Raw genomic sequence first — 10,881 nt, 5'->3', positions numbered from 1 at the left:
CCCGCTATTTTAATATAGAGTATATTGACTTTGTGATAATAGCTTATTGCAAAATATCTGCTGCTTTCAAAGAGACTGCTTATAGTCGCAGCTGTAGTATATCTGACCCTAAAGTAATCTTAAATATAATATGACTTTACCATGCCACTGATATAGTATGTATAATTTTATCCAAATTAGCACATCTTTGCCGCACTCTACATTCCAATGGTATGACCGCGGGCGCGATAATGCTGTGGAGCTACGGTTGGCGGCTGATAATGGCAGCTTTCGGTTGAACCTCGAACGTCCTATCCGTGCAGGTGACAAAGCTAATTTGTTAGAGGAACTTGTGATCAACAACATGAATGAATATCGATGGTAGATGATTGGTGGACCTGTGAATTCGCACGAGAGACGAGTATAAATAACTAGAATAATATGCGTTTCAGTCCGAAACGATTATCTTCGCTTCCAGTATGAATTTGGATCATGTCAGGAGAGGACAGTAGGAAACAAACTCCGTTCTTTTAGAGATTCAGCTTTTGGAGGTGCCATATATGAAGGGCTTATCCCTGAAAACTCTCCAGTGAGCACTCCCCCACTCACAGTCCAGGGACCTTCTACAACGCTCCACGATGGCTCAAGGAAACGTTTCGTGGCAACGGGGAGTCTGTGACTGCTCCTCTTCCTGCGACGTGTGTAAGTTTACCCTTGCCCTGGCACACAGCATACACCAACTAGTTTATCCCATAGGTCTTTGTGCATCATTTGCTCCTTGCTGTCTGTTCAACAAAATAGGTGCTCAGTTCAAGGGCCACGACGCTCAAAGCTACGGTTGGGATGTAAGTATTGGAAAATGAAATATTTGAGCACACCTGCTGAACGTACTGCAGTGCTCTGTGGCAGTCTCAGCCTTTGTTCTCTATTCCTCTGGGATCTTATTCTTTCTGAGCAGTATTTGTCTTGCAAATGCTGCAGGTGGGCGTAGCTCCACGTTTTCAAGAAACGACACGGCAGCCAGCCCAAGCCCTAATTATAAATCCGTTGCCTACTTCGTCAACTGGGCAAGAGCAAGACAACTTAGAGATAATGCGAACGACGCATAGCAGGAAACTGACTAACTATCCACCTAGGGAATTTATGGCCGCAAGTTTGATCCGCAAGACCTTCCTGTTGAGAGGCTTACTCATGTCCTCTATGCATTCGCAAATGTACGGAATGATACTGGAGATGTGTATCTTTCTGATACCTATGCAGACGTGGAGAAGCATTACCCCGGTGATTCCTGGTCTGAAGCAGGTAACAACGTTTATGGATGCTTGGAACAACTGTATTTGTTGAAGAAAAGAAACCGGAATCTTAAAATGCTTCTATCCATTGGGGGATGGACATATTCTCCAAATTTTTCTTGACCAGCCGCCACAGATGCAGGGCGGAAAACATTCGCTCAGAGTTCCGTGAAGCTGCTTCAGGACCTGGGGCTGGACGGGCTAGATATCGATTGGGAAGCAAGTTACAACAGTCTCTTCGCTCCGCGTTACGTGGACTAATGGAACGATTCCACTGTAGTATCCTGAAAATGATGGAGAGGCGAGTGGTTTTGCTCTCCTTTTACGAGAGCTAAGGGTCGTACGTTTCTCCTCCTTTTTCCTGCCACGCTCCCGGTTTAATTCTAGCCAGGCCCTTGACAATTATGGCGTGAAGCATGCGGCTGGGAAAAAGTTCCTTCTTACAGTGGCGTCCCCGGCTGGTAGGTGACAAGACGTATTCCGAAATGATATGGCATAGATAGCAGGGAGCGTTTCCTAACTCGTAACTAGATCCGCAAAAGATCAGTACTTTCCATATTGAAGACATGGACCCCTATTTGGACTTCTGGAATCTTATGGCTTACGATTATGCAGGGGGTACATTTTCGGAATACACTGGACATCAGGCAAATATATTCAAGAGCAGCTCTAACCAGCAGTCCACGCCGTTCAATACCGAAGGGGCTGTCGAGAATTACCTTAACCGCGGAGTCATAGCAAGCAAAATTGTACTGGGTATGCCTCTTTATGGTCGGGCATTCACAAATACAATTCGCCCTGGTAAACCCTTTTCCGGCATAGGGGACGGCAGCTGGGAGGATGGCGTCTGGGACTACAAGGCTCTGCCGCGGCCAGGAGCCGAAGAACACACAGACGACAGCATAATAGCAAGCTACACCTACGACTCAGGAGCGGACCTTTATCAGCTACGATAGTCCTCTGGTTGCAAAGTGGAAAGCGGAATACATTAGGCTCAAAGGGCTTGGAGGTTGCATGTGGTGGGAGAGTAGTGCGGATAAGCCAGGAAATGATAGTCTAATAACGACAGTATGCTCTATATTGTCTCTATTTTACGTGGCTAACAGACACGCAAGGTCGTTGAAGCACTCGGGGGCGTTGGCGCGTTGGAGCGAAAACAGAATCAGCTGGACTACCCTCTTTCCCAGTACGACAATATACCGGGTAGGATGCAAGAATAGTGATGATTAAAAGTACGAGAGAGAACGGAACAAGCAAGGCAAGCCACTTTCCTGACAGACACAGCTCACTTAGATCTATATATCAGAGGGTAGTATTAGACAGCGATCAGAAGTGAGCAAACGTCAAGACATATTGAGCGCCGGGCGCCCTCTTTGACTAAAAGACGACTAAGAATGACTAGCTTCTAACCTCTTGAGCTTGTCGGTGGCATCACCGTGTCTTATAAAACCTTTTTTTTCCCGTTAGATCCAGTGTTTGAATGCTCTTCATTGTGCAACGGTGTTAAAATCATTCCGATGAATATCAAATTTGACCTGGGAGACTAGCTGAAGTTGTGCGTTCCCTGAACTTTACGTCATTCAGCAATAAAAGAATTAAAGTTCGTCCTAAGCCGTGCCAGAAGCAATGCCCTCCGTGCTTTCGCAAGCATTTCTGAACTGCGCGATTACTTTAGCTAAGATCAACTGTCAGAATATGACTTCTGTGAAAGCTAAACAGCCTCCACTGAGTCGTAGAGGACGTAATCCTAATAATGAACGCAGACAACAATTTTCTCGCATCATATCCCTTCATGCATCAAAAACAACATTCCGGATCGCCTCCTGAGCATGTGCAGTCCGCACAGGTATATGTCCTTGCCCGTCGACGTCTTCTAAATGTGAGCACCTAGGTCAAGAAAACAGTAGAGAAATCTCGGGTAAATGCGGCGGCCGTCATACGTAAGGGAGTGAATGATGTCTTCGCGTCACGGATAGCCCACTAGGAAAACCTTACTGAGTCCGAATCTGCGCAACCTCTGAGTGGGTAGGTTTGCTTCCCATGATTGTGGTCTTGACCGCCAAGGTTCAGCATGAGCTCATGGCTTAGGATTGGCCCCAGTCAGGTGCGAGTCACAGGCAGCAGTGCTGAAGTGTCTTCCCCGATCAGAGTGTATGCAGCATACAAAAAGAGGAGATCTCTATAAACCAACACATACTAAAGTGGGATCGGATTTGTATTTGGGTCTAGCGGTAAAAGTCTATGAACAAACCGTATAGTGAATCCTTCTGCATGTTGAGTCAGATACCCTACATGGGGCGCATCTAATGCTTCGCCTCAACAGTCCTAGTGATTTAAACTCGGATGAACGACCAATTAATGGGGTTTCCCGCTATCGACTTATGAGGGTGGACCCACGACACTGCTACTCGCGTATTATCGGTCTCATACCGGCTTAATAGATGCTTGGGAAGCACAGCCAACGCTTGTTGTTACTCAGGGCAGGATGCAAGATTCATCCTGCAGATCACCATAAACAAGAGTTTATTGAACCTGAACTGCACACCGTGTCGTATCATGCCGCTGTTTCTTGGGTCGTGTCTAGATAGCGATGATAGCAGGCATGGCCGGAAAGATATGACTTCTATTGCCATAAATTTGGTCCCCCTTATCATAGACGTTGTTGAGGGCTAAGTTGCACTGGTATTGTTCAACCTCGATTGGGTTGAGGCTGTTCTGCCGGGGCGCCCGCGACTGATGATTACGGCTAGATACCTCTGCCTTCCTCTGTAGTGATACCTTCCTGTAGAATCCTTGCATTGCACGCTAAATACATTCTTGTAGTATATTTCTACAGGGGAAAATTCCAAAGCAGCCTAGAAACGAAGTGAAACAATATGAAAGTGGCTAATCGTGTGCAATGGAAAAATCAAAAAGAAAAAGAGCATTAAGACAGCAGTAACACCCACACAGTCACTACTATATAGCAGACGTACAAGGACCACTCCAGCTGCCTGGCAATAACCTCCTAAGATCTACACTACTACCTGGATGCCCTAGCGGGACATATTAAAATCCTTTGTCTTCTATGCGATGTACTTTGATCTCTTGTTGCTGATTGTCCTAATCGGAGGCAGAGGGCATGCTGCCGTTGTTTTCGCCAACTTTTTAGTGCGGATGCTGGTCAGTCAAATATCAATATGAATGTGACAGAACCAATACTGTAAGAGTGGGGGAACACTGAATGATATACGGAGGACTAGGTTTGAGAATACCCCGGCGCAAACAGACGCGATCACGATTTTCAGCGGGCGTATGTGGTCACTGGTTTGCACAGTATGCCCTAGTCTCCAAGTAAGGCAATATGCAACACCAGCTGTTATCAGCTTTTATACTACGGTTTCTATGACCAGGCGCTGCATAGTCAATGGAAGTTGCAGATGTTGAATGGCGCATAGAAGCGACTAAAATCGTAGCTATCAGCAGCCCTAGTCATTGGCTCATGTCCGCTGATTCAAAGGAGACAAGGAAGAAATGCATTTGTACACTGACTACATGTGTCTGCAAGCCGGTCAAGACATGGTGTGTATTCCTCTTCCAGATGGAGCAGTACGTCGTGCACTTCTGTCTCTGCGGAAACTGTAGTCACATCTGTCATCTGTTGCGTGCGTCTAGAACTGGGAGACCTCCTACGGATGCCTTGCCAGAGCAAAATAAGGTCTAGCATCGGAGAAAAGTGGTAATACATCGCAACCGGTGTGGAACCAGAAAGGACTAGTAGTTCTCTGGGAAATACACATCCGCACCAATGACTCTCCTGATACTGAAATATCAGATTGCCCTTGCCCTCAAGCATGCCTGTGATATAGACATGTGAGATGACTTCGGAATCACTCGTGATCAAAAGAGCACACTTCTGTTTTCTAGCTTCCTGCACCAGACGGCAGGAATGTCCGCAGTCCAGAACTGAACCCAGACGCTCCAACCCGACCCAGTCAAATTCGAAAGACAGATGAATTCCGTACAGTACATACGTGAGCGACCAGAGCAGATCAGATAAAAACGTCGTGTAGGCTATGAAGACTGCGTCATTTCGAAATGAGTGTATCCGGCAGCATTAGCTTTTGGCCTAGCCAGGTCCTGACTTAATTTGTGCGTTCAATTAGGAGACCAAGCATTGCATAGTTCAATCTGCTCGTAGGAATATCGTACAAGGTAATAACAAGGTAACGTTTAATAGAATATCACTTCACTGGGACCATATTGTACGCAATATATTATTAGTTTACCCGTAATTGTGAAGCTTACCTTCAGTGCAGCGGCAACACTATTTTTAGTTCCTTGTTGTTGGAGAGGGTGAGTCAGCAACCATGTTACAAGTGCAGGCTAAGCCACGTTTGGTAGTAGCAGATGACGCGTGGTAAGCTAGCCTGTCTTGGCACCTTATGGCCGGGGATTATGTCCATGTGCCAACCCACCTCCCAGGATAGGAGTCTCTTATAGAAGACCAAGTAAGGTCTTTCGCTCTTACAGCTGCTGAGAGGGCTTGTACAATAGGAATGACGTCTGTTATTGGATTACGTATTGCATGGTCTGGCAATATACCAGCATGGATGCCGTCAGTCTTGGGTAACGAGCAATCCGGCTATGTTTGGTATATCCGTAGAAGGATAGATTGGAAGGAGATAGATCGTGCCTAGCTATACAAAAGCCCTAAAAATGTACCATAAATCTAAGTACATACAAGTGCTCGATTGTTTCCTTTCGTTCCTGCTGGGACAAGGCGTATCCTGCGGACGAACACAGACGATACAGCTAGGAAGGGAAAACATCAAAGAAAAGGGTTTGAACTCTCATGTTGAATATATTCCACTTGTCTTTCTTGGGGGGGGGGTAATTGGGGGGTTATTGGGGCAGTGCTCCGCATTCTGTATAATTGAAGTAGGACTGCATGTCGGTCTCCGTGAGCAATGGCATCGATGCGGGTCCCACTTGTAGAGTGTGGTCCGGCAGGACATGAGCCAGATTATTGTTCGGATCAGAGGGCTTTCCAATCATCGCTCGGCTGTCTGCAAACATCTCCATTGTCGGGTCCGGAATGTGCTCGGTAGGCTTGTTGGACTGATCAAACTTCGCTGGTTGACTGACAGTGACTCCGAAGCTCTCAGGCGTCAGGAGGCTGGCCGAGGGGAAGAGTCGCCTCTATAGATAGATCAATTAGCATGCAGAGGTGCTGACTGGCACGTATCTCGGTACTTACAATCTGTGCATACGTCGGCGGAAATTTTCTGTCCGGAGTGCTTCTGTACTCGGTTATGCCACCACGGCGGTCCTGGATGAGCATATATACTTTGGCGTCGGCCAAGAGAGCATAGTCGTGAAGGCCCTGCGTAAGACGGTCTTTTCGTCGCTTAAGCCGTTCCTGAAGGTTTTTGACTCTTTTTCTTTCCTGCTCTTGCTCCCGCTTTGAGGCCATTGGATCTATCCATGTAGCATTCCAGTCCTGCGTGCTGGTCTGGAACCACCTGCCTGCAGCGGGATTTCTTTGACTATTATGGCTTTTGGCTAGAGTCCATAAGATCCTGGAGCTGATATATAAGAGTGGTATTGGCGCAATAAAACTAGTGGCTGACGCGTTCCCCACGCTAGCTGTAGGACAGTCTGATAGCGATCAGCATACAAAGTCTGGTTGATTTAATGACTGTGGATTTCGCGGAAGATATAAATGTTTCCCGATTTGGACCTGGATATAGATCATGATAAATCAACCGACTGAAGAAGTTACAGTAGAAGTACCGAAACTCCTGTGCACATGTGCGGGAAGCCCCTTTTTCTGTCTCTTTGTTATCTGGCCTAAATGCATCCGCGATCCTCAAGTCATTGTAATAAACCTGATATATTTTTGCTTTTAGATACTAGAATATCAAGACTGAATTTTAAACAACAAAAACCGCCGGTAGTACAGTAGTGCCAAAGAATCTTGTAGATTTGGGGATCAGCATCGTAACATGTTATAAGCTAGCTCTGAAAGAGAGTAGGAATTGCCCCGGGTATAGCCACCTTGAGCCCTTTCTAGTCTGTGCCCAGTTAAGGTCATGTTTTTTCATGCACAGAGAGCATGCTATTTCCAGGTTCTAAGTTGGATCTCATTTACTATCATAGGATGTGTAGTACAAGGCATTGTACAGCATACCTCACAACGTTCAGTACCCTCGATGTTCAGCCCTCTGAGAGAGCTGCCGTTCTACATTAGGGACATGCGGCTGCTCTATATGCATTGGTCTTGTAGGAATGGGAGTCCCTCACACAGGTGAGAGTCCAGGAAACAGCTGGAACATCTGCCCCAAGGCCCAGATGGGACTGGCTATCAAACAGAGCGGGGTCAGTGGCAATCATCAGAGTGCCGGGCTTAAGACGCTGCAATCTATGGTGTTTCGCTGAGGTACGGTTAGTCATTTCTCAAATTGATCGCAACAGGCGCTTTGAGTAGATGTTTCGAGTTGCTATATGACGAGATTTATAAATGTTATAGCATTTACAGCATGGTAGAAATCGTAAAGCTGTTCCAGCGGAAGTGGATCTGGCCAGTTGAGTAACTTTTTGAACGAGCCGTGCTCATTACGGCAACAGCAGCAGCCTGAGAAGTCGAGTAAAGTATATTCTGGTGGCTGGATGGCAAGAATGATATATATTAGGCCAAACGTTACTTGGATGCATCCCAATGCCGCAGAGCAGGCTCTATTCTGGCCGTAGCGGTCTAGCAATGCGAGGCTTCCACACATATACACTTGGTATTGATTGCTCAATGACCGCTTCATGCGACTCCAACAGTGGAAACAAAGTAGAGGCCCGCGGATCCTGGAGAGACACAGGAGTTACAATATATGCAAGCCAACAATCCCTGACTTTGCCGTAGGAGGCTGTTGCTCCGATATGAGATCCATATGATGTAGACCGGCGGATGTTCCTGAGGCGTGGTGGTATACTTGCGCATCAGGATTCGCGCCTGATTGTTTATATCATGTCATATACCGACTGACGTATAGTATCACTGAGCTAGCGGTATTTCGGAGTGGTGTCTGGCTCAGTTGGCATTTACAAGAGCCTGAATATTGATAATTCATACATCTGTAAGCAGCTATACTATAGCCGATAATGATCAGTTATAGATCTCTATATATTTGGCGGTATCCAGGTAATTAAACATGAAGTATGATTCTCGATATTGAACACAGGGATAGGTCGTGAGATACTATGGAGTTATTGTGCAACTAAGATGGCAAGAGCCAAAAATGCTCGCGGTGGTTATTCTATCCCAGCGACTGATAAATGGTCGATCTATGAGAGCAGAAAGCTAAGTAAGGGTGGCTGACTAAGCCTTTGTTCTATGCTGGATTTAAGATTTCCTCCCAATGGCTTGTGACAGCACATGCTGTTTTCCAGCACAAACCACATTCATACAGCGGTGTCTGGCTGGACCTGTCAACCTGACATGAGAGACTGGACATACATAGACAACAGATTCGATGGCCACATGACATATTGACCAGACCTTCAGCCGAACCAATGCACATATGGCAAAACCTTATGCTTCTTCTGTATCTCACGGCTTTCCGCTGTTGTATGGTCTCGTCAATGAGCTCTTGCTCCTTTTCCAGTCGCTGGCGTAGAAACTGGATTCGTGCCCTGACTCCGTGGAAGTTGTATATCCCTGCAAAGCTATTGCTGAAATAAGGTGCATCTTCTAGGGCCGGTCCATTTACACGGCAACATATCAGAGCTTGGTGAAGCTGATGCTCGTTTTCGAGTAACCACCGGGTTTTCAGCTTTTCGTTCAAGCGGTGCGTGAGTGAGATCTCGAGCCAAAGATATCCCGCATATCGCCTCTGGGTATCGCGATCATGACAGTCCACTGATTGGGCTTTACTACCGCCTGACATCGTCAACGGCATGTGATTGAACACTGTTCCCGTCAGCTTCTTAGACCTAAACATGCCTCCGATTACAGCAGATACATATCTCCTAGGGATATTTACCTGCTGATCCAGATGGGGACGATAGCAAAAGCAAAAAAAGGTCATTCAAGGACAGAATCTTTTTCTCAGTCATCAAAGAGTTTACTGCTTAAATATAGACAGCGTTGACAGTTGCGAGTGAGTACTAGGTCTTCACTAACAATATCCGCTACTGGGCTGGAGTTATATACACATGCACTGAGCTTTGATCATGCATCCTAGAATGTAAGCATAGCATACGGAATGCCTGTATGCATTTGTTGCTGATCATAGGAGCTTTGTGTGCGGTTCATATACATCCCCCTGTCATAGCACACCTATCTAATGCTGGCAAAGTTGGGTCGTGTTTTCTATTGAAGAAGAGTGATCAATGTGGCTTACCTGTTTGCTCGATGCCATATACAAAAGTACAGAAATTTGGAACATTTGTCAACTTCAATACTACAATAGGACATGTAACATTAAGGACACAATATATCACTCAGAGAGTGACCCTAATATCAGATTTTAGTAGTGTCTGAAAATCCATCCCCTGGGTATTGCAGGTATAAGATTAAATCTGTCAATTCTCTGTTCAGTAAGGTGCACAAAATTCCGAGTAACTGACGCCTCTATTCAGATGGCAGACTCGCCAGAACTGCTGCAGTCTCGGCCCCAAGTAACCGTAGAGACACGGTACTAATACCGTCGATAACCATGCAGGGCAGTATACGTTACATGCGGCTAATTAGAAAAGCCGGATGCGCATGTAGAAGGCCCTCTACAATATTAATAAGAACCCATGTTGGCCTACGACGTGCTTCAAGTCCTGTATTCGTTTCTTTCAGAGCGTTGAGGATCGCAGTAGGAGCTATATCGATGATGTTCCAACATCTGGCCTTACTCTCGGCTCTTCTGTCCATGGCGGCTCTTCCCGCATCGAGGTGGGTCGCATACAGCATAGGTTGGTCCGGATGACTATTTATACTGACAGAATCTAGCTGCGTTTTACCCCCATCCCTCACATCGCATGACAGTGCTGCGGTCGCGCAACACACATCTACTGCTACTGTGGACACCGGCAGGACCACGGCAGCAGTTGTCACGCAAACTGTATGGGTAACAACACAAAGCCCTGTAGGATTAAGCAATCACCCCGGTGCTGCGGCAACAACCAATCCGGATACATCTATAGGAGTGAATCCGAATCCGACGGCAACCTCCTCCATGGAAGCCACTGCAGCATCAGCAGTGGACCAGATGCCAGGGTCGTCCTGGCCCTCACAGTCATTACCGAACGCAACGGCCCGGCCCCAAGAGACTCAAGCACAGCAACAGCCATCCCAGTTAGACGAGGCAAACCCCAAGACTGGTAAACCTTCGATGGCCCCTCTTCCCGAACATACCGCATCCTCGTCAAGCCTAACGGCATCGCAGACAACCGGTCCGCAGCCGAAGAGCACCGCCGATATTATCTTCGCCGACACCACAGCCACCATTCATTTGTTCATTGTCGATGTGGGGGCTATGCCCATATACAGCAATGACGGCAATCACAGCAGCTCACTGTTCGAACCATCGTTTATTGTAGCTCAACCGGGCGACACTGTAGTCTTTCGCTTCCACGGGCCCTACGC

The 10,881-nt window shown here is 46.8% G+C and overlaps 5 protein-coding genes across 5 annotated transcripts; 3 read left to right on the top strand and 2 right to left on the bottom strand.

Moving 5' to 3' along the window:
• The first annotated feature begins 463 nt into the window (after positions 1–463).
• On the top strand, positions 464–2,811 carry ASPBRDRAFT_79643 (uncharacterized protein). Its single transcript, XM_067629469.1, has 9 exons — positions 464–681; positions 889–1,046; positions 1,116–1,281; positions 1,399–1,523; positions 1,552–1,611; positions 1,663–1,732; positions 1,803–2,116; positions 2,202–2,339; positions 2,387–2,811. The coding sequence occupies exons 1-9, from the start codon at positions 618–620 to the stop codon at positions 2,489–2,491; spliced, it is 1,200 nt and encodes a 399-aa protein (XP_067472987.1). The 5' UTR covers positions 464–617; the 3' UTR covers positions 2,492–2,811.
• A 2,018-nt stretch (positions 2,812–4,829) lies between these two features.
• ASPBRDRAFT_669542 (uncharacterized protein) lies at positions 4,830–6,092 on the top strand. The gene is made up of 3 exons (XM_067628819.1): positions 4,830–5,110; positions 5,191–5,276; positions 5,661–6,092. Exons 1-3 carry the CDS (start codon positions 5,059–5,061, stop codon positions 5,751–5,753), a joined length of 231 nt encoding a protein of 76 aa, XP_067472986.1. The 5' UTR covers positions 4,830–5,058; the 3' UTR covers positions 5,754–6,092.
• Positions 6,093–6,155: 63 nt separating this feature from the next.
• Positions 6,156–6,786, bottom strand: ASPBRDRAFT_139477 (uncharacterized protein; the record flags this gene model as incomplete). Its single annotated transcript, XM_067619096.1, has 2 exons — positions 6,156–6,452; positions 6,511–6,786. Coding segments are annotated over 2 exons (573 nt in total), but the record flags the coding sequence as incomplete, so codon positions are not given.
• A 1,849-nt stretch (positions 6,787–8,635) lies between these two features.
• ASPBRDRAFT_139467 (uncharacterized protein) lies at positions 8,636–9,244 on the bottom strand (the record flags this gene model as incomplete). Its single annotated transcript, XM_067619095.1, has 1 exon — positions 8,636–9,244. One exon carries the CDS (start codon positions 9,242–9,244, stop codon positions 8,636–8,638), a length of 609 nt encoding a protein of 202 aa, XP_067472984.1.
• A 999-nt stretch (positions 9,245–10,243) lies between these two features.
• Positions 10,244–10,879, top strand: ASPBRDRAFT_95310 (uncharacterized protein; the record flags this gene model as incomplete). The annotated part of the gene is made up of 1 exon (XM_067629534.1): positions 10,244–10,879. A coding segment is annotated over one exon (636 nt), but the record flags the coding sequence as incomplete, so codon positions are not given.
• Between the last annotated feature and the right edge of the window lie 2 nt (positions 10,880–10,881).

The sequence above is a fragment of the Aspergillus brasiliensis genome (genome assembly GCF_001889945.1).
Source record: "Aspergillus brasiliensis CBS 101740 unplaced genomic scaffold ASPBRscaffold_31, whole genome shotgun sequence".
NCBI classification, from domain to species: Eukaryota; Fungi; Ascomycota; class Eurotiomycetes; order Eurotiales; family Aspergillaceae; genus Aspergillus; species Aspergillus brasiliensis.
This window is presented reverse-complemented; position numbering and strand designations above follow the sequence as displayed.